Genomic DNA, 22699 nt, shown 5'->3' with positions numbered 1-22699 from the left:
GACAGTGTGTCCCGGGTCACAGATCTCACACCGTGATCCCCATACAGGAGACTGTGCAGGAATACAAGGTGTGTGTCAGTATCTTCTTTATTATCACAGTGTGTCCCGGGTCACAGATCTCACACCGTGATCCCCATACAGGAGGCTTGTGCAGGAATACAAGGATGTGTGTTGTCAGTATCTTTATTATCACAGTGTGTCCCGGGGTCACAGATCTCACACTGTGACCCCCATACAGGAGGCTGTGCAGGAATACAAGGTGTGTGTCAGTATCTTTAATTATCACAGTGTGTCCCGGGGTCACAGATCTCACACTGTGACCCCATACAGGAGGCTGTGCAGGAATACAAGGTGTGTGTCAGTATCTTTATTATTCACAGTGTGTCCCGGGGTCACAGATCTCACACCTGTGATCCCCATACAGGAGGCTGTGCAGGAATACAAGGTGGTGTGTCAGTATCTTTATTATCACAGTGTGTCCCGGGGTCACAGATCTCACACCGTGATCCCCATACAGGAGGCTGTGCAGGAATACAAGGTGTGTGTCAGTATCTTTATTATCACAGTGTGTCCTGGGATCACAGATCTCACACCTTGATCCCCATACAGGAAGCTGTGCAGGAATACAAGGTGAGTGTCAGTATCTTTATTATCACAGTGTGTCCCGGGGTCACAGATCTCACACTGTGATCCCCATACAGGAGGCTGTGCAGGAATACAAGGTGTGTGTCAGTATCTTTATTATCACAGTGTGTCCCGGGGTCACAGATCTCACACTTTGACCCCCATAGAGGAGGCTGTGCAGGAATACAAGGTGTGTGTCAGTATCTTTATTATCACAGTGTGTCCCGGGGTCACAGATCTCACACCGTGATCCCCATACAGGAGGCTGTGCAGGAATACAAGGTGAGTGTCAGTATCTTACTATCACAGTGTGTCCCGGGGTCACAGATCTCACACTGTGATCCCCCATACAGGAGGGCTGTGCAGGAATACAAGGTGTGTGTCAGTATCTTTATTATCACAGTGTGTCCCGGGGTCACAGATCTCACACTGTGATCCCCATACAGGAGGCAGTGCAGGAATACAAGGTGTGTGTCAGTATCTTTATTATCACAGTGTGTCCCGGGGTCACAGATCTCACACTGTGATCCCCATACAGGAGGCAGTGCAGGAATACAAGGTGTGTGTCAGTATCTTTATTATCACAGTGTGTCCCGGGGTCACAGATCTCACACTGTGATCCCCATACAGGAGGCTGTGCAGGAATACAAGGTGTGTGTCAGTATCTTTATTATCACAGTGTGTCCCGGGGTCACAGATCTCACACCGTGATCCCCATACAGGAGGCTGTGCAGGAATACAAGGTGTGTGTCAGTATCTTTATTATCACAGTGTGTCCCGGGGTCACAGATCTCACACCGTGATCCCCATACAGGAGGCTGTGCAGGAATACAAGGTGTGTGTCAGTATCTTTATTATCACAGTGTGTCCTGGGATCACAGATCTCACACCTTGATCCCCATACAGGAAGCTGTGCAGGAATACAAGGTGAGTGTCAGTATCTTTATTATCACAGTGTGTCCCGGGGTCACAGATCTCACACTGTGATCCCCATACAGGAGGCTGTGCAGGAATACAAGGTGTGTGTCAGTATCTTTATTATCACAGTGTGTCCCGGGGTCACAGATCTCACACTTTGACCCCCATAGAGGAGGCTGTGCAGGAATACAAGGTGTGTGTCAGTATCTTTATTATCACAGTGTGTCCCGGGGTCACAGATCTCACACCGTGATCCCCATACAGGAGGCTGTGCAGGAATACAAGGTGAGTGTCAGTATCTTTATTATCACAGTGTGTCCCGGGGTCACAGATCTCACACTGTGATCCCCATACAGGAGGCTGTGCAGGAATACAAGGTGTGTGTCAGTATCTTTATTATCACAGTGTGTCCCGGGGTCACAGATCTCACACCGTGACCCCCATACAGGAGGCTGTGCAGGAATACAAGGTGTGTGTCAGTATCTTTATTATCACAGTGTGTCCCGGGGTCACAGATCTCACACCGTGATCCCCATACAGGAGGCTGTGCAGGAATACAAGGTGTGTGTCAGTATCTTTATTATCACAGTGTGTCCCGGGGTCACAGATCTCACACTGTGACCCCCATAGAGGAGGCAGTGCAGGAATACAAGGTGAGTGTCAGTATCTTTATTATCACAGTGTGTCCCGGGGTCACAGATCTCACACTTTGACCCCCATAGAGGAGGCTGTGCAGGAATACAAGGTGTGTGTCAGTATCTTTATTATCACAGTGTGTCCCGGGGTCACAGATCTCACACCGTGATCCCCATACAGGAGGCTGTGCAGGAATACAAGGTGAGTGTCAGTATCTTTATTATCACAGTGTGTCCCGGGGTCACAGATCTCACACTGTGATCCCCATACAGGAGGCTGTGCAGGAATACAAGGTGTGTGTCAGTATCTTTATTATCACAGTGTGTCCCGGGGTCACAGATCTCACACTGTGATCCCCATACAGGAGGCTGTGCAGGAATACAAGGTGTGTGTCAGTATCTTTATTATCACAGTGTGTCCCGGGGTCACAGATCTCACACTGTGATCCCCATAGAGGAGGCTGTGCAGGAATACAAGGTGTGTGTCAGTATCTTTATTATTAATTATCACATTCATAAATCAGTCTTCTTTTTAAAGATTATCTAAACTGGCGATGTTATCTCACATGTAGTCTTTATGTGGAAATTCTGTTCTTAAAAATAATATTGAAATTCAAACCAAAGATGTTTATTGTTCACAGAATAAAATCCAAATGCACTTGGAGCGAGTGAGAAAGGAGCTGGAAGATCTTCTGAAGCTTAAATCCAGTGAGGAGAGGAAAGCTGAGGATCTGAGGGTGGGTGTCTGTGTCTCCTCAGTGCCCTGAACCAGATCAATCAGAGGATCCTAGGATCCCACCTGCCTTGTTACAGGGGCTGGGAGTATTTCTGGTGCTTATTAGCTGAGGACAGGCAGATTGGGGATCATTTCTGCTCTCTCCCTTAGAGGCCAGGGATAGGTCGGGCCTGATGCTTTTTAACCAGTTGCACTCCAGGATGTACATTTACCCCTTAACCTCGTGTGAAGTGAGAGATAACTTTCCTCTGATGTAAGCATTTGATATTTGCAGCTTTTGATTGACTCCTGAGAGCTGTGATGCAGTTTCTGGTGGTGGATCCTCGGGTGACACAAAGCTCAGGAGGGCTCTGGGAACAGCAGAGATTCCTTGTTCATTGCAGGAGCTGCATCCAGAGCTCTGTGCACCTAAACCAGGGCCGTGTTACTGAGATTTCCATCTCTTTGTTCCATGCAGAGCCAGACAGAGATCATGAGACGGATTATTGAGTCTGACTTTGAGGAGATGCAGCGGTTTCTGGCTAAGGAGAAGCGAATCCTTCTCTCCAGACTGAAGGAGGAAGAGAAGGAGATTCTGCAGAGAATCGGGGAAAATGTGACCCGGCTAGAAGAGCAAAGCTCCTCCATCAAGCTCCTGATCTCCGAGCTAGAGGAGAAGAGTCAGCAGCCAGCGGCAGAGTTACTGAAGGTGACAGCTCAGAGAGATTTCTAAGGAAGTTACAGATCTGCCATGAGGGCTGCTGGGATTCACTTACAATATAAAAACCCTAAAATAATCATTTCCCTGTGAATATCAGCTGTAGTGATACATAAGGCAGGCTAAACACATCAGATAAATCAGTGGGAATCTGAGGTAGGAATAATTATGTGCATAGGTGCAGACAGGGAGATTTTCAGGATTACTTGATATTATAATTGTGTAAGATCAGGAATTAGATCTGGGTCTTGGCTGCATTCACTCAGGAGAATTTTCAGCCACTTAAAAATGCTCCTTTTGATTCAAGAAACAGCAAATCTGAATATAACGGGAGCAATCAGTGGTCGGCTGCTGATATTTTGCAGACAATTGTGTAAAGTGTAAATCTTCCTGCCCTGGAAGAATAAGCCAAGTCTTGAAAGCCCCAGCCTGTCCCGGCTCTTGGAAAGCTGGGACGTAAGTCCTGGCACAGAGGATTTATTATAACAAATCAGAGACAGAGGGAGCATCTTCCAGTAACTCCTGACTTTCCTCTGTAGTATCCCAGATCAGGGGCGGATTGTCCTGTCGTGGGATCGGGCATCCCCCGTGGGCCGGTCGCTCTGATCAGGTGATTTTTCCAGCTTCCTGCTGTGAAGAGGTCCTGCATGGAGGTGGCCCAAAGAGAGAGTCCTCTCCTCCCCACCGTGCAGGTGATGGAGATTTCCCCTCTGTCCATGCGAGTCCCTGCTGGTGCCACAACTATGGCCATTTGTGCTGTTGCCTGATAACTACACACGGGGCCTTGCTATGCTGCAATCGACCTGTGCACCACTGTCGTCCTATCTAGAGTCCAGCTCTGACCTCCCTCCAGATAAAGTTGCTCCTTTGCTGGGGGGTGAGGGGAGTATTTCTCCGTTCTTGAGCTTCCCCTGCCCCTCTCTCCCCATTCCTGTTTGCTGGGACATTGGTAGTGCCCCAGTCAGGAAATAAATGAGGAGGGCAGGTCATGTTTGTATGAGAGAGTGAGAGAAGCATGTATGTGAGTGGGAGAAAGTGGGAGAGAAATTTATGTGTATGAGAGAAGGAGAGAGGGTATGTGTGTGTGTGTGTGACAGAGATGAGATCATGGGTATGAGTGAGGAGGGAGAGAGAATGTGTATGTAAGAGAGTGAGAGTATGTGTGTGTGTGACAGAGAGATGAGATCATGGGTATGAGTGAGGAGGGAGAGAGATTGTGTGTGTGTGAGAGAAAGAACATGGACATTTGTGAGGGAGAAAGCAAAAATATCAGGAACTGGAGGGCCCTCAGTATGGTTCACGGGCAGTGGGAACACATATATACAAATGAGAGGGAGGTAAAGGACACCTTCTGACCTCTCCCCCAGTCCTCAAGTGACCAGTTCAGGTCTGTGGAAACGGTCACCCTACAGGAGCCGCGTGTAGCAGTGACCTTCTTCCACCTGCCTTCCAGCATTGAGGAGCAGCACTGCCATCCCTCACCCGAGAAATGGAAGGCCAGAAGAAGGGGGAAGCCTGAAAGCTATATGAGTGTATGAGAGAGAGACTGCACGTGTGTGTGTGCACAAGAGAGCCTTCATGTCTATGAATGTACGACAGAGCCTGTGTTTGTGTGAGAGACTGCGTATGATTGACAGACTGAGAGGGCCTGTATGTGTCTGTGAGAGCCTGAGACTGTGTGTGTGTGTGTGTGTGTGTGTGTAAGAGAGAGAGACTGCACGTGTGTGTGTGTGTGTGTGTGTGCAAGAGAGCCTGCATGTTTATGAATGTACAACAGAGCCTGTGTATGTGTGAGAGACTGCGTATGATTGACAGACTGAGACGGCCTGTATGTGTCTGTGAGAGCCTGAGACTCTGTGTGTGTGTGTGTGTGTGTGTGTAAGAGAGAGTAATGGAGCCTGTGTACGTGACAGCGTATATGTGTGAGAGTGAGAGTGTGTGTGTGTGACAGCATGTGTGTTTGTTGGGGAGGTGGAGAGAAGTAAATATTGTGAGGTCCCCATCCCAATCCACAACAATCTGTGGGTGACTGGAAACCAAATGATTCCAGGTATGGAAAGTTAGAAATTTTTAATCCTATTATTTTAAATTTGGGGGGTTATTTCATGTGTCTGCTGTTTGAAATACTTGATGTTTAGGAAATATTAGAAAAAACTTATGATAATTACTTGATGTTCGATGGATGTTGCCTACTTGACATATTTATACTTTTTTTTAGTATTGTTTTAATATTATGAATGATATTCTATATTTCTTACTTTATTGCTTAATGTTGTTTCCCTGTACGTGCCTGGATCAGTCCAGACACCTGGGTTGTGACTCCGCACCAGCAGATGGAGACAGAGCAAGACTTGTCGGGCTCCCTCACATATAGTAAGGCGCCACCCACAGCTCGTCAGTCTTTCTCTGTCTCCAGCAGATGGGGCAGGTTCACCCACAGGCTCTGAGGATCCCTGGGTAGTTGTTTAGCTAGTCAAGGTTGTTGGATTTGGTTTTAATTTGGTTTTAATTTGGTTTAGTTTGGTTGGAAAAAAAAAAAAAAAAAGGAAAATTATAGAAAGCCTTCGCTTGTCCTGAGCCTCCCAGGGGGGTTGTGAGGTCCTGAGGGGACTACCCCTCCCTGGTCGAGGCCGCTGCTGAGGGTTGAGGACCCGGCCTGTCTCTGGCAGCAGCGCCGGGGCTGACACCGGGGAGCCCGGTTCACTCACCCCCGCTGGACCGGACACTTCAGGACCAAGGTCAGCGGCAGGTAGAAAAAAAAAAAAAAAAAAAAGTGACTTTGTTTTCTTTCCGGCCGTTTTTCGCCGTCTGTGAGGTTGGCTTTGGTTTTTGCGAGGGGAGCGTTCCGCGGCGGTTTTTTATTTCCCTGGTCTCTTGGCGGCTTCGGTGGTCCGGACCGGTGCGGTGCATGCCGAGGGGCGTTTCGGGCCGTGCGTGCGGTTCCGCGCGAGGGGCTTTGTTTTTTCTTGACTCTCGGGCGGTGAAGGGCCGTCCGGTGGTCGGGCGGTTCCCGTTCGCCCGCGATCGCCGGCGCGCGCTGCCCCTGAAGGAGACGGCAGGGCCGACCTGTTCCCGCTCAGCGCGGGAACGGCGGCCATTTTACAGTCAGTACGGGAGGCCACGCGGCGGGCGGTGGAAAATGGCGGCATGCCGCTGGCGTTCTCTCCCGGGCAGCGGGACCCCGGGGGGGGGATCCCCGCGCAGGGGGGGCTGCTTCTTCGGCGGTTCGGAGTCGGGAGGAGGCCTCCCCCAATTCTGGGGCCTCGTTTTCGTCGGTCCTCGCGGTGCTTTGACATACATTTAAAAAAAAAAAACAAAAAACAAATAAAGGCGATAGATGCTCCAAGCGGAAGGGATCGTCGGTCAAAGGGGGTTCCGACAGTCGGCCTGATCCCCGGAGGCAGCGAGCGGGGGAGGGTCCCCGGAGACCTGTGGCCCGCTTAGAGAGCGGCGCTCGGGCCGCGGGGACCCCCAGGAGACCCACTCCGATTCGGTTTCATCCGGGGACGTAGACCCTGATTTAGGGGCTCCGCAGGACGACGGTGCGCACGCGCAGGCGGATCCGACCCACGCGGGGCACAGCGAGGGCACCCCTGCGAGAGAGGGTGCCGACCCTAAGGTGCTGCGCTGGTTCCGGAAGGAGGAGCTCGCACCATTTATTCCGGCTATTCTTCTGGCAGTGGGTGTGGATGCCCCACCCATGGAGCCTAGAAAGGATTTACCGAGATAGACCCGGTGCTGTTGGGCCTGACGGGACCCGCGGGGGGGGTTTTCCGGTCCATTTTTCCGTTTTCGGATATTTTCTTTTGAGAATGGGACACCCTGGAGTTGGGCTTAAAGGTTAGTACAGCTCAGGCTAAGCTGTCCCCGTTGCCGGAGGACGCGCTGGATCCCCGCGTCTTCCCCGAGTGGACGCAGCGGTTTTCGGTGGTCGACGATTCCGGTGACGGGGGCCACGGCGCTCAAGGATATCTCCGACAGGAAGCTGGAGGCTCAGCTCCAGAAAGTCTTTGAGTTTTCGGCTCTGGACGTCTGGGCGGCTGTTGGCAGTATTTGCCCTGAGAGCCGGCTTGCGCTGGGCTCACGTTCTTCAGGCCAAGGCGATCCTCTCGAGTGAGGAGACGGCGCAAGCGGACAACTTGGTAGCGGTTCTTGCATACAGCGCGGAGGCGCTGCACGCCCTTCTGCGGACTTCGGCTAGAGCCATGGTCTCGGCAGTTTCGGCACAACATCTCTTGTGGCTCCGTAATTGGGCGGCGGATGGATCTTCCCAGGCATACCTAGGCTCGCTCTCTTTTCAGGGGAAGTTGTTATTTGGCAAACAACTGGACGACCTGATGCAGTCCCTTGGTGAAAACCGGGCGTTCAAGTTACCGGAGGACAGGTACAGGGCCCGGGCTTCGTTTTCCAATAGGTCCCGCGCTTGTGGGCCCAGGAAGTCGCGACCATGGGGATCGTCGGGGGCCCCGTATAGGTCAGTTCCTCTCGGCGGTCGTCCTGGTCCCAGGCCTTTTCGAGGAAGGACATGGGGACGGCGAGGCGGGGAAGCCCGCCCAATGAAATGCGGAGGGCCCCTTCCCCGCAGCTGGCTCCATTGGTTTCACCGGAGGTAGGAGCCAGGTTGGCACGGTTTTACGGGGAACGGGCCGGGATAATCATGGACCAGTGGGTCCTCAGCGTGATAAGGCATGGTTACGCGGTACATTTTGCTCGGTTTTCCGGCGGACATAGTTCTGGTGTTTCCTTTTTCAGGGGAGGCATCAAGCGTTGGCAGTCCGGGATACGCTGCGACGCCTAGAAGACCTGAGCGTGGTGGTTCCCGTACCTCCAGGACAGCGTCATCTGGGCCGGTATCCCATTTACTTCATGGTGCCAATGAAGGAGGGCACTTTCCGACCCATCCTGGACCTCAAAGGAGTCAACAGATGTCTCCGCGGCCTTCGATTCCAAATGGGGACGACCCGCTCAGTCATAGCTTCGGTTCGACCAGGGGATTTCCTGGCGTCGCTGGATCTGACGGAGGTTTTACCTCACATCGAAATTTGGCCGGGATTCCAAATGGGGACGACCCGCTCAGTCATAGCTTCGGTTCGATCAGGGGTTTCCTGGCGTCGCTGGATCTGAAGGAGGTTTTACCTCACATCGAAATTTGGCCGGGCCTTCACCGCACGCTCCTGCTTGGACGATTGGATCAACTCCGGAATGCAGTGCAGACAGGCAGTCGACAGAGTCCTGCAGCCTGGGTGGTCAATCTCGCCAAAAGCTGGCTGGTCCCCACCCAAACCCTGGCGTGCTTGGGAACGCTGTTCGACACGACGCACGGCAGGGTGTTTCTGCCCATGGAGCGGGTCTGCAAGCTGCAGGGTCAGGTGAGCCGTCCTGTCCCTCCGGATTCCGCAGGTGCGCGATTGCCGGATGATGTTGGGATCGATGGCGTCATTGTGGGCGCTAGTCCCTTGGGCGGTTGCTCATCTACGTCCATTGCAATCCGCATTGCTCTCCCGCTGGAGGCCGGTGTCCGAGAAGTTTTCTCTTCCCCTCCCGCTCACGGATCAGGCGAGGTCCAGTTGCAGTGGTGGCTCAAAACCAACATTCTGACTCGCGGAGTGCCTCTGCTCATGCCCACCTGGACGGTAGTCACCAAGGATGCCAGCTTATCCGGCTGGGGGGGCGGTCTTGCGGGGGCTGCTCGGTGCAGGGACAGTGGTCCAAAGCACAGTCACCGTGGTCCATCACTTGTTTGCAGTTCAGAGCGGTCACGTTGGGCGCTACAGTCGTTCCTCCCTTTGCTCCAGGGGACTTCGGTCAGAGTGTTGTCGGACAATGCGACCACAGTGTCGTATCTCCATCACCAGGGCGGTACGAGGAGCCGTGCGATGGGGGAGCAGGCGCGGCTGCTAATGCTCTGGGCGGAAAGAAATCTGATCAACATCATCGCGGCGTCCCACATCGCAGGAGTGGACAAGGTCCAAGCGGTTTTCCTCAGTTGGCCTCGGTTGGACCCGGGGAGTGGGAGCTGCCGGAGATGGCTTACCACCTGAGTTGCCAAAGGTGGGGTATGCCACACATGGATTTGATGGCCACCGCTCAGAACGCCAAGGCTCCCCGATTCTTCAGTCGACGGTGAGAAAGAGGAGCCGAGGGGGTAGATGCGCTGGGACTTCCTTGGCCCACGGACGGTCTCCATATATGTGTTCCCTTCCTGGCCTCTGATAGGCAAAGTCCTTCGTCGACTAACATCACATCCGGCGGAGGTGGTCATGGTCATGGTGTCGCCGGGGTGGCCATGACGGCCATGATTCGCGGACCTCTTGCTCTTGACAAAGGAGGCTCCTCTCCGTTTCCGGGGGGACGCGGCTCTCCTGAGGCGGGGTCCGGTATGTTTTGGAGGATGTGGCTCACTTCTGTCTCGCGGCGTGGTTTTGAGAGGACACGTTTAAAGACGAAGGGATATTCGGATGCGGTGGTAGCTACCTTGCTGGGTTCTAGGAAGCGGTCTATGTTGTTTTGACTACGTCCGGGTACGGACGGTATTTGACGATGGGTGTAGATCGCGTGCGGGGAATCCGGTGTTGCCATCTGGGCCGGATATCTTCGCTTTTCTTCCGGCATGTAGTGCCCTCCGAGTACAGGTAGCGGCGCTTCGCTGTCTCAGGGGACAGGTGCACGGTCGGTCGCTGGCTCATCTTCGTGGAGCTACGCATTTGCGGCTTCCGTTGCGGCAGCCTTGTCCTTCCCGGCCTCTTCGTTTGGTGCTCTCGGTTTTGTGCACGTCGTCTTTAGGAGGGCGACACTAACAGACCTTACCCTGAAGGTGGTGGTTCTCGTAGCAATTGCGTCGGCGAGGCGAGTTTCAGGTTGCAGGCGTTACCTTGTCGAGAGCCGTTTTTTGCGCTTCTCAGATTTTGGAGTCTCTCTGCGGACCGTTCCTTCTTCCTTCCGAAGGTGGTGTCTGCTTGTCTTTGGAACCAGACGGTTGAATGGCCTGTTTTCCTGAGGGTCCGCGGGCTGATCCAGACGCCAAGGTGTTGGAGAAACTGGAGGTCCGCAGAGTTCTGCTCCGTTGTCTGGAGGTAACAAACCCTTTTGCGGGTTTTCGGACCATCTTTTTGGCTTTATTTTCGGGTCCAAAGCAGGGCGGCGCTGCTTTTCGGGCGTCCGTTTCTCAGTGGCTGTAGGCAGCTATGCTCCTGCGTACCTATTGAAAGGTAAGCCTGTTCCGGGGAGCCTCCGCGCTCCCTTGGTGCGCGCTCCGTCCACCTCGTGGGCGGAATCTTCGCGAGTGTCGCCACTGGAGTTTCACAGGGCGGCGATTTGGAAGTCGTTGCATACGTTTGCTCGACACTATCGGCTGGATGTTCAGAACCTGGATTCAGGGAGTTCGGGGTGAGAGTTCTGCGTGCGGGACTCTCTGGTTCCCACCCTTGGTAGTTCAGCTCTGGTACATCCCAGGTGTCTGGACTGATCCTGGTACGTACAGGGAAAGGAAAATTAGTTTCTTACCTGATAATTTTCGTTCCTGTAGTACCAAGGATCAGTCCAGGCTCCCGCCCAAGTACTGTTTTCAGTTTAAGGAGAGTCCGCTCGGTTGGTTTCGATTGTTTTGGTCCTCTGGTTCTGGACGTTCTGATCCAGCTGAGGGTTTTTGGTTGAATCGGCCCTAGTGTGGGGCGGTATAGTTAGTTAGTTTGGTTTCATTGCTGTTTTGCTTTGACATTCGTACGACTGACGAGCTGTGGGTGGCGCCTTACTATATGTGAGGGTGCCCGACAAGTCTTGCTCTGTCTCCATCTGCTGGTGCGGAGTCACAACCCAGGTGTCTGGACTGATCCTTGGTACTACAGGAACGAAAATTATCAGGTAAGAAACTAATTTTCCTTTGAGGAATGATGTTTCTGTTTTTCCATTGATGCAATGCATAATAGTCAGGCTTACTGTGTTTTCCAGAGCATGTGTGTGAGCAAGCCTGAGTGAGCCGTGAACACGTATGTGAGTGAGAGAGATCGAGCACGCCGATGAGCATTTGTGTGAGCAAGAGGACTATTTAAAACAGTGAGCGTGTGTATGTGAGAGAAAATATAAGGGAGTCTGGGTGAGAATGAGCATATATGTTAGAAAGTGTGTATATATAAGAGAGAGGAGAAAGTTTGTGCTCCCTTCCTCTCCCTGACTAATCCATGACAATCTGAGGGTGACTGGAGCCTAAAGGTCCCAGGTATGGAGAGCAGAGGATTTTTTATAGCCTTAGTTTTAATTATTGGGTGTCCTTTGATGCATCTGCTGGTTTGGAATATTTTACTGATTGTTTTTTGGTTTAATTTTCCAGTGCTATATATTTTTAATCATTCAATATTCTATTTATCAGCTGCTTTGAGATATTTATTGTTTTTAGGAGTATGGCTTTACTATTATCATATCTTGATGTTGTTTGATGTTTAATGAGGAATGGTGATGTTTCTGTTTTTCTGTCGTTGCACTGCATACGGAGTCTGTCTTGTTATGGTTTCCAATTCAGTTTTTGTTTGCATGTTTCCAGTTCAGCTTTATTGTCTCTTTATTCTGTATTTGGTGAGGGTCTGTCTATTCTGCATGTGTGACTGAGATGAGGTATTCTGCTAGTGTAGGGATCTATAACAGCTTGGCTTGTTCTGTTATTCTAATATCAGGTGTATTGGTGTTTTAGGGCCTGTTGTAACAGAGTAGGAAGGCAGTGCCGAGCCTGGGGAACTATAAAAGCAGCAGACTCTGTAGCACTCAGTCAATGGGAATGCACTGGAATGGTGTTGGGGGTGAGCCAAGAGGAAGTGCCGTTGCAATGCTGGGGAGGCTTCTGTAGGCTGCGCTCTCCTCCTGAAAGGGTAAACTGGCTGTGGAAACAGTGAGTCTCCTGGAGTGAGGGTGAGAAAGGGAGAGGGTGAGTGCTGGCAGCGAGCAAAACCTTTTTAGATAATCCTGTGGCAGTACTGAAGCAGAGGTGCTCACTGAGCAGATGAGCAGCAGCAGTACAATGACAGAATGTGTGTTTCAGAGAGAGAGAGTGAGGCTGTGGGTGTCTTTCTCCCTGACACAGAAATACACCCATGCACACACTTTCTCTATCACACACCCGTACACTGAGGGCAAGAGTCTGTGTCTGAGAGACTGTGTGTGTGTCTGACCCTGGCTGGCAGTGTGCCTGTCACATTACTTGGCAACCGGTTCATGAGCTGATTGATTGACAAAAGACTTTAATCCCAGATCAGGAATCCAAGATATAATTATGAGGAATGGAACCAGACTTGTGGGCGGATGGTAAGTGATTGCATGGATGGAAGAGGGCACGCGGCTCCGTTTGCTCTCCTCTGGTCTAGGGCGTATTCTATGACTTAGTTATTTAGGAAAAATGTGACATTTATGTTGGAGATGTTTTGGCTCAGTTCTTCCAGGCTCCAGGTCACATGATCTACCTATGAAGGGTCAGTTTGGCGAGGTTTTGGGAAATGCTGAAACACTGCTGCAGGGAAAATCCACAAGGGAGTCAGACAGATATCTTGTGGGTCGGTTTTGAATGAAATCCCCCGGGCTGATATTTTCCTGCAATCCTTCCTGTCCCAGATCTTTAGTGACATCGGGAATGGATGGGACAAGCATCTCGGGTCTCTCGCTCTACCAAATAAGCAAGGGGAGCCACTGAGGGGACGTCTCCAGCAATTCTTGTTCAGTTCTTCCCACTGTTTGAGTGCAGATTCCCCATGTCTTTCCTCTAAAGATTTCAACAGAGAGGCCACAAAACAGTTTTGAAAATTAGGCACCTCCAAGCCAACTAGATCTCTAGTTTTTGAAGTATCAGTTTTACCACCCTCGGGATCTCTATCTCTGAATATAACTGAATATCTTACTTTGAACTTGTTTAAGCATCACATCAGGTGTTATCACCAGACCAGTACAACATTAATTACCCTTAAGGTCACAGCGAGTGATCCAGGCTTCAAGAGGCCTTCACCCCTTCCACCAGAAGAGGACCAGAAGCCTCATCTACATATCCTATCCAGCAGCCACAGGGCAAGGACTCCAGAGGTCACAGGGTGCGATCCAGGCTTCCAGAGCACCTGCACCCCTTCCACCAGAAGAGGACCTGAAGCATCATCTACATATCCTATCCAGCAGCCACAGGGCAAGGCCTCCAGAGGTCACAGGGTGCGATCCAGTCTTCCAGAGACCTGCACCCCTTCCACCAGAAGAGGACCAGAAGCCTCATCTACATATCCTATCCAGCAGCCCCAGAGCAAGGACTCCAGAAGTCACAGGGTGCGATCCAGGCTTCCAGAGGCCTGCACCCCTTCCACCAGAAGAGGACCAGAAGCCTCATCTACATATCCTATCCAGCAGCCACAGAGCAAGGACTCCAGAGGTCACAGCGAGTGATCCAGGCTTCCAGAGGCCTGTACCCCTTCCTCCAGAAGAGGACCGGAATCATCATCTACATATCCTATCCAGCAGTCACAGGGCAAGGCCTACAGAGGTCACAGGGTGTGATCCAGGCTTCCAGGGCCGCACCCCTTCCACCAGAAGAGGACCAGAAGCCTCATCTACATATCCTATCCAGCAGCCCCAGTGCAAGGACTCCAGAGGTCACAGCAAGCGATCCAGGCTTCCAGAGGCCCGCACCCCTTCCACCATAAGAGGACCGGAAGGCTCATCCACATATCCTATCCAGCAGCCCCAGGGTGAGGAATCCAGAGGTCACAGCTAATGATTTCCAAATTATCCCAAACAACTGAAAAGCAGGTTGTTGTTGCGGTCTCTACCGCTTCCCCCCTATCTGTTATGCTTGGGGCTCACCTCCGACGGGGGGTACGCCGCGTCCGCGGCTTCACTGGGCCTCCAGGGCGTCCGCCATTGTTCGATCAGCTCGCTGCTGCCACGCGCATTTTGGACGCATGGCCGCCGGAAGTCTGGCCCCGCCTGGGTTAATGACGCCACGCCCCAAGCCCGATTTAACCAGCGTTCGCCTGCCTTCTCATTTCCTTGCAACGAGGGTCGCTACTGCTAGTAGTTCTTAGTTGCGCTTCTGCTGTCCTGCTTCCCGCTTGACCTCAGCTTGTGCCCGACTTCGCTTCTGCCTGCCGCCTGCCTTGACCTCAGCTTGTGCCCGACTTCTCTTCTGCCTGCCGCCTGCCTTGACCTCAGCTTGTGCCCGACTTCGCTTCTGCCTGCCGCCAGCCTCCGACCTCCGCTATTCCTGAGACTACTTCTTCAGCTGCCAGCCTGACTTGGGTTCGTCTCCATTCCTGCTCTCCTCCTGTTCCAGCTCCGGTGCACACTACAGACTCAAGTCCTGCCTTCTACTGGTCAGCCCACTACACGCTACAGACTCCGATCCTGTCTCCTACCTGCTCCGCTCCACGGTTTACTACAGACCCCGGGCCTGTGCTCAGACTGTTTCCTTTCAACAGGCCAGGGACTCTCTCTGACCGCTCTGCCTTCACCGGGCCTTCCAGCCCCCTGTTTACTGAACTCAGTGATTTACCCTTGCCCAGGCATCCTTGCAATAGAGACTGTGCTGTGCTCCTAAGTCCCAAGGTTCTAGGACCCTACGGGCTCCTCCTGGGGGGTTCCTGGTTCCCGGGTGAAGACCTTTGCCTGTGGCTCCGCCTCCCGACCTACTCTGCCTTCAGGGTAGTTCAGCTCAAGGGTTCACACCTGGACTGCAGCTTCCCAGACTGCAACAGTTTGCAAGGCCATGGACTCGGCGGAGTCTCCCAATCTGCAGGCTATCCCTGGGATGGCGCAGCGACTTCAGCAGCAGCAACATTGTATAGACACTCTCGCTGCTACTGTGGACCAATTGGCCTCTCGTCTAGAAGCTTCAACTCGTCAAGGGCCTTCTGGACCAGTCACTGTTCCTAATACACAGTTGCCAGCTCCGAGCAGGTACGCAGGGGACAGTAAGTCCTGCAGTGGGTTCCTGAACCAGTGTCAGGTACGGTTCATTCTGTTACCGTCCCAGTTTCCCACTGAAGCGGCTAAGGTAGCCTATATTCTTTCTTTATTGGATGGCAAGGCGCTTGAATGGGCTTCACCCTTATGGGAGCGCTCCGATCCTCTGCTACAGAATCTTAAGGAGTTCCTTCTTCAGTTTCGCCTGGCCTTTGATGATCCTGCACGCCAGTCCACAGCGGCTTCTGAACTCCTGCATCTCCGCCAGGGCACACGTCCGGTAGCGGAGTACATTATCAATTTCCGAACCCTGGCCATGGAATTGGCTTGGCAGCAGGACTGTTTAAAAGAGATCTTCCTCGAAGGCTTGGGCGACCGGATTAAAGATGAACTGGCTGGAAGGGAGATTCCTGAGGAGTTAAATGACTTAATGGACATTGCGGGCAAGGTTGACCGCCGTCTTCAACAGCGGGACAGAGAGACTCGGCCGGCTAATAGGAGTCAGCCGCGCCTACACGTCTCCTCCAGGTCTCCTTTACAAAGGGCTTCTCCCGCTGCCAGCCCTGTCTCTGAACCTATGCAGCTGGGCAGGTCTCCACTGACTCCGGAAGAGAGGAGCCGTTGGCGCTCCTTAGGCCTCTGCCTATATTGTGGAGGTAAAGGACATTTCTTGTCATCATGCACTGAGCGTCCGGGAAACGGCCGTGCCTAGGTTATACCGAGGAGCTACACCTAGGCGCTACCGGATCCGCTCCTCTCTGCACTCTGCCTGTAACCCTCAAGTACCCCGGTGGGGAGATCCAGATTCGGGCCTTTGTCGATTCTGGAGCCGAGGGGAATTTTATTGTAGCCGAGTTGGTGACACAACTGGGCCTGCCTACGGAACCAAGGAATCCTCCCCTACGCATCTCTTCGATCCGAGGGACCTTACTGCCTGGAGTTATCTCCCGCTCCACGAAGCCTGTAACTTTGCAAACAGGCTTATTTCACTCCGAAGAGATTCCGCTTCTCATTCTGGAACGAGCCGTGGATCCACTGGTCCTGGGACTTCCGTGGCTTCACCAGCACTCCCCCGTCATCAGATGGGATGACTTCCAGCTTGTCAGCTGGGGTTCTGCTTGCTTTGACCGGTGTTTGCATCTTCCTCATCCTCCCAACTCTCTGCATCTCTGCTCATCGCACTTCCTGCCAGAGGCCTACCAAAGTTTCCAAGATGTCTTCTCCAAGGGGATGGCAGAGATCCTTCCGGAACACAGGCCATTTGACTGTCCCATTGATTTGGTTCCCGGTACCACACCGCCTCGTGGCCGTGTATATCCTCTCTCATTGCCAGAAACTAAGGCAATGTCCCAGTACATCTCCGAGAACCTAGCCAAGGGGTTTATTCGCCCATCCCGGTCACCGGCAGGTGCTGGATTCTTTTTCGTGGGTAAGAAGAATGGTTCGCTACGACCGTGTATTGACTATCGCGGTCTCAACGCCATTAACAAGCGAAACCGCTACCCACTCCCGCTTATCCCGGAACTACTGGATCGTCTCCAAGGGGCTCGCATCTTTACGAAGTTGGACCTTAGAGGAGCCTATAACCTCGTCCGTATTCGCCCAGGGGACGAGTGGAAGACGACGTTCAACACACGTGATGGGCATTATGAGTACCTCGTGATGCCCTTTGGGCTTTGTAATGCCCCCGCCATCTTCCAGCACCTCATGAACAAGGTGCTTCGCGAGATGCTCCATTCCCACGTAATAGTCTACTTGGATGATGTCCTTATATTTTCTAAAGACATAGAATCTCACCGCCAGCATGTTTGCCAGGTTCTTCAGGCCCTCCGGGCCAATCATCTATACGCTAAGCTTGAGAAATGCGTGTTTGAAGCCGAATCTCTACCCTTCTTGGGATATATTATCTCAGCAGCTGGCTTCTGTATGGACCCAGAAAAGGTAGCCGCCATCACTAAATGGCCCTAGCCCATGGGTCTCAAAGCCCTTCAGCGCTTCCTGGGCTTTGCGAACTTTTATCGACATTTTATCCCTCACTACTCTCACCGTGTGGCTCCCCTTACAGCCTTAACCCGTAAGGGAGCAGATGTTAAACACTGGCCGGACGCCGCAGCTGCAGCCTTCACTGATCTCAAGGAGGCCTTCCTCTCAGACGTTTGTCTCCGACACCCGGATCCCTCAAGACCGTTCATCGTGGAGGTTGATGCCTCCAGTATCGCTGTAGGAGCGGTCCTCAGCCAGCACTCTGATACTGGTCAACTCCTTCCTTGCTCGTACTTTTCCCGGAAGTTCTCTGCCGCAGAGTGTAACTATTCTATTGGAGATAAAGAGTTGCTGGCGATAAAACTCGCCCTCGAAGCATGGAGACAGTGGCTCGAGGGCTCCTTACATACCACCACTGTCTACACGGACCATAAGAACTTGGAATTTCTGACCCAGGCCCAACGATTGATTCCCCGCCAAGCCCGCTGGGCCTTGTTCTTCAGTCGATTTGACTTTGTGGTACAATATCGTCCAGCTGCCAAAAATCTCCGGGCAGACGCCCTGTCTCGTACTTCCTGTGCCGAGGAAGACAGTGAGCCACCTCAGTTCATCTTGGACCTCGCTAAAGTACGCCTCTCTGCGATGACCATCCTCTCACAAGACCGGACGGTGCTCTCGCGCTGGGATCGCCTGACGGCATTACGATGGGCCCACGACTCCCTGATTGGTGGACACGCTGGCCGAGAAAGGACCCTGGAGCTCGTTAACCGGTATTACTGGTGGCCCAACATCCGGCGTGATGTCGCCACTTATGTAGCTTCTTGCCCAACCTGTGCTCGCCAGAAACCCAATCCTGGCTCCCCCTATGGTCTCCTGCACCCGCTTCCGGTTCCCACTGAACCATGGACCCATATAGCGACAGACTTCATAGTCGACCTGCCTCCATCCAAAGGACATACAGTCGTCTGGGTCACGGTTGACCGTTTTTCTAAAATGGTACATCTGGTTCCCTTGCCTAAACTCCCCTCTGCACCCGAGTTGGCCCACCTGTTCACCCAACATGGGTTCAGGCTTCACGGGCCTCCCTCAGGATATCGTCTCGGACAGAGGTTCGCAGTTTGTGGCCCGCTACTGGAGAGCCCTCTGTAAATGCTTCCAGGTTAAGCTCAGTTTCTCCACCGCCTTTCATCCTCAAAGCAACGGACAGACTGAGAGGATGAATAGGACCCTAAAAGCATACCTCCGGGCCTTCATTAATGAGAGACAAGACAATTGGCCTGAGCTCTTGCCCTGGGCTGAATTCGCATATAACAATCAGGTCCATGCGGCCACAGGCAAGTCTCCGTTTCATCTGGTATATGGTAAGCCATTACGACCACCGCTTCCGCTAGAGGCTCCCAGTGCCTCTCCTGCTGTGCAAATAACTGCCCAACAACTCCAGGCCTTGTTGCACACGACACGTAAACAGCTTCTCCGTGCGGCCACGAAAGCTAAGCAGACGGCCGATCATCATCGCCAGCCAGCCCCCACATTCCAGCCCGGGGATAGAGTCTGGCTAAGTACGAAGAATCTGCACCTTCAACTTCCCTCTCGAAGATTTGCACCGAAGTTCTGTGGCCCATTTCGAGTCGCTGAATGAGTGGGACTGGTATCTTACCGGCTTCGGCTACCCTCTTCTTTCAGAGTACACAACGTATTCCACGCCTCACTGCTCAAGCCTGTGGTCCTCTCTCGGTATCACCGCACGCCTCCGGATCCTGCAGACACAACCCTTGACGACGATCCTACATACCAAGTACGGGACGTCCTGGACATCCGATTTCATAACCGCAGGTGGGAGTATTTACTGGCCTGGGAGGATTGCGGCGACGAGGATAACACCTGGGAGCCCAGCCGTAATATTCTGGACAAAGATCTCCTGCATCAATTCCACCAGGACCATCCTGAAAAACCGGGCCCGCTCAAGAGGGGCCGTAAAGGGGGGGTACTGTTGCGGTCTCTACCACTTCCCCCCTATCTGTTATGCTTGGGGCTCACCTCTGACAGGGGGTAAGCCGCGTCTGCAGCTTCACTGGGCCTCCAGGGCGTCCGCCATTGTTCGATCAGTGCGCGCGCAAGGACGCGCATTTTGGACGCATGGCCGCCGGAAGTCTGGCCCCGCCTGGGTTAATGACACCACGCCCCAAGCCCGATTTAACCAGCGTTCGCCTGCCTTCTCATTGCCTTGCAACGAGGGTCGCTACTGCTAGTAGTTCTTAGTTGCGCTTCTGCTGTCCTGCTTCCCGCTTGACCTCAGCTTGTTCCTGACTTCGCTTCTGCCTGCCGCCTGCCTTGACCTCAGCTTGTGCTCGACTTCGTTTCTGCCTGCCACCTGCCTCGACCTCAGCTTGTGCCTGACTTCGCTTCTGCCTGGCGCCTGCCTTGACCTCAGCTTGTGCCCGACTTCGCTTCTGCCTGCCGCCAGCCTCCGACCTCCGCTATTCCTGAGACTACTTCTTCAGCTGCCAGCCTGACTTGGGTTCGTCTCCATTCCTGCTCTCCTCCTGTTCCAGCTCCGTTGCACACTACAGACTCAAGTCCTGCCTTCTACTGGTCAGCCCACTACACGCTACAGACTCCGATCCTGTCTCCTATCTGCTCCGCTCCATGGTTTACTACAGACCCCGGGCCTGTGCTCAGACTGTTTCCTTTCAACAGGCCAGGGACTCTCTCTGACCGCTCTGCCTTCACCGGGCCTTCCAGCCCCCTGTTTACTGAACTCAGTGATTTACCCTTGCCCAGGCATCCTTGCAATAGAGACTGTGCTGTGCTCCTAAGTCCCAAGGTTCTAGGACCCTACGGGCTCCTCCTGGGGGGTTCCTGGTTCCCGGGTGAAGACCTTTGCCTGTGGCTCCGCCTCCCGACCTACTCTGCCTTCAGGGTAGTTCAGCTCAAGGGTTCACACCTGGACTGCAGCTTCCCAGACTGCAACAGTTGTTAAAACAAACAAAAAACACACTTTGAAATGTCTCTATGCCAATGCCAGAAGTCTAAGAAGTAAGATGGGAGAGTTAGAGGGAAAGCAGCAAATGATGAGATTGGCATAATTGGCATCACCAAGACCTAGTGGAAGGAGGATTAGCAATGGGACAGTGCTATATCGGGGTACAAATTATATCGCAAAGATAGGAAGGATCAACTTGGTAGGGGTGTGGCACTTTATGTCCGGGAGGGTATAGAGTCCAACAGGATAAAGATCCTGCTAGAGACTAAATGCTCAGTAGAATCTATATGGGTAGAAATCCCCTGTGTGTTGGGTAAGAGTATAGTGTTAGGAGTATACTACCATCCACCTGGACAAAATGATCAGCTGGACAATGAAATGCTAAGAGAAATAAGGGAAGCTAACCAATTTGGCAGCACAGTAATAATGGGAGATTTCAATTACCCAAGGACAATGGTGCAGGAAAAAATCGTCAATTCCACCAATGCTCAAAACAAATTATTATTTATTGAATTCAAATAGTGAAACTGGCAACTCCACAGGTAAAGAAGCATTCATTTATCACAGTCCCCCGACACGGTCCCGTGTTTCACGGTGGCTGCATCGGGAGGGACCAGAAGTTTCAATAATTCATTCATAGCCGTCACTCCGTGGATAAGTTCTTGGAGGAGAAGTTCATTAACTGCTATTAATCATTTTTACTTAGGGAATAGCCACTGCTATTAATTGCATCAGTAGCATGGGATCTTCTTAGTGTTTGGGTAATTGCCAGGTTCTTGTGGCCTGGTTTTGGCATCTGTTGGAAACAGGACCATGGGCTTGATGGACCCTTGGTCTGACCCAGTATGGCAAATTTAATGTTCTAATGAAGATCCCCTTCACTTTGGACTGCTCGGTGATTTACTCTGCATTGTGCTTGGTAGGGGAGGGGAAGAAAAACATCATCACAACTCTCATATCAGGCACCAGATTGCCTTGAGCTCCCCTGGGAAAACTGAGTTACCCTTACTGTCACCTTCAGTCTCTGGAAGTGCTGAGCTAACCCTGGGAGTGACAGAGAGACCGAGCCCTGACATGAGCTCCATCTACTGATGTAGAAGCTCAGCACAGCCTCATTCAGTCTTTGCTCTCTTCTTACATCTTCCGGGGAGCTCTCATAAGAAAACCCCTCAGTTCCAGCCTCTCTCCTTACATCTTCCAGGGGAGCTCTCATTAGAAAACCCCTCAGTCCCAGCCTCTCTCCTTATATCTTCCAGGGGAGCTCTCATAAGAAAATCCCTCAGTCCTAGCCTCTCTCCTTACATCTTTCAGGGGAGCTTTCATAAGAAAACCCCTCAGTCCCAGCCTCTCTCCTTACATCTTCCAGGGGATCTCTGATAAGAAAACCCCTCAGTCCCAGCCTCTCTCCTTACATCTTCCAGGAGAGCTCTCATAAGAAAACCCCTCAGTCCCAGCTTTACATCTTGCAGGGGAGCTCTCATAAGAAAACGCCTCAGTCCCAGCCTCTCTCCTTACATCTTCCAGGGGACCTCTAATATAAGAAATCCCTCAGTCCCAGGCTCTCTCCTTACATCTTCCAGGGGAAATCTCATAAGAAAACCCCTCAGTCCCAGCCTCTCTCCTTACATCTTCCAGGGGAGCCCTCATAAGAAAACCCCTCTGTCCCGGCCTCTCTCCTTACATCTTTCAGGGGAGCTCTCATAAGAAAACCCCTCAGTCCCGGCCTCTCCCCTTACATCTTTCAGGGGAGCTCTCATAAGAAAACCCCTCTGTCCCTACCTGTAGAGATAATGAAGGCACATAATGAAGACACATCAGGCAGCTTTCATGGCAGGCAGGGAAAAGAGACCTGAGCACACCTCAGAGTCCTCTTTTATTGTACATTCATACAAAGGCAGATGATGTGTCATTACATGATTGGCTACTTTCCACATAGCAACAGACGTATCACCACACTATTGGCTTGGCTCAGGGGGTGTGCACGGATCATTTCATTGGCTGCTGAATTCTATACCTCTTGTCTTTGTCCTGCCTCTGACTAGGGAACACCCAGCCCTTATTTCAGGCAATCAGGATTAATTATAAGCTAGAGAAATACATGACAGTCAGGTATCCTTTCCTAGGCAGAGAGGCTTAAGCACAAGTGATGCTTTTATTCAGTACAAGGCCAGGGAGAAGGGAAGATAGTGTAAAACCCTGACATG

General features: G+C 52.2%; 1 protein-coding gene across 1 annotated transcript in view; it reads left to right on the top strand.

Moving 5' to 3' along the window:
* The window catches only part of LOC115085842 (E3 ubiquitin-protein ligase TRIM41-like), a 77667-nt gene that overhangs the window by 31156 nt on the left and 23812 nt on the right, over positions 1-22699 (top strand). The window contains exons 3-4 of the mRNA XM_029592338.1: positions 2819-2914; positions 3371-3601. Coding sequence (XP_029448198.1) covers positions 2819-2914; positions 3371-3601 — 327 coding nt within the window. The remainder of the gene's footprint in view (positions 1-2818; positions 2915-3370; positions 3602-22699) is intronic.

This window comes from Rhinatrema bivittatum, chromosome 2, assembly GCF_901001135.1.
Source record: "Rhinatrema bivittatum chromosome 2, aRhiBiv1.1, whole genome shotgun sequence".
Lineage (NCBI taxonomy): Eukaryota > Metazoa > Chordata > Amphibia > Gymnophiona > Rhinatrematidae > Rhinatrema > Rhinatrema bivittatum.
This window is presented reverse-complemented; position numbering and strand designations above follow the sequence as displayed.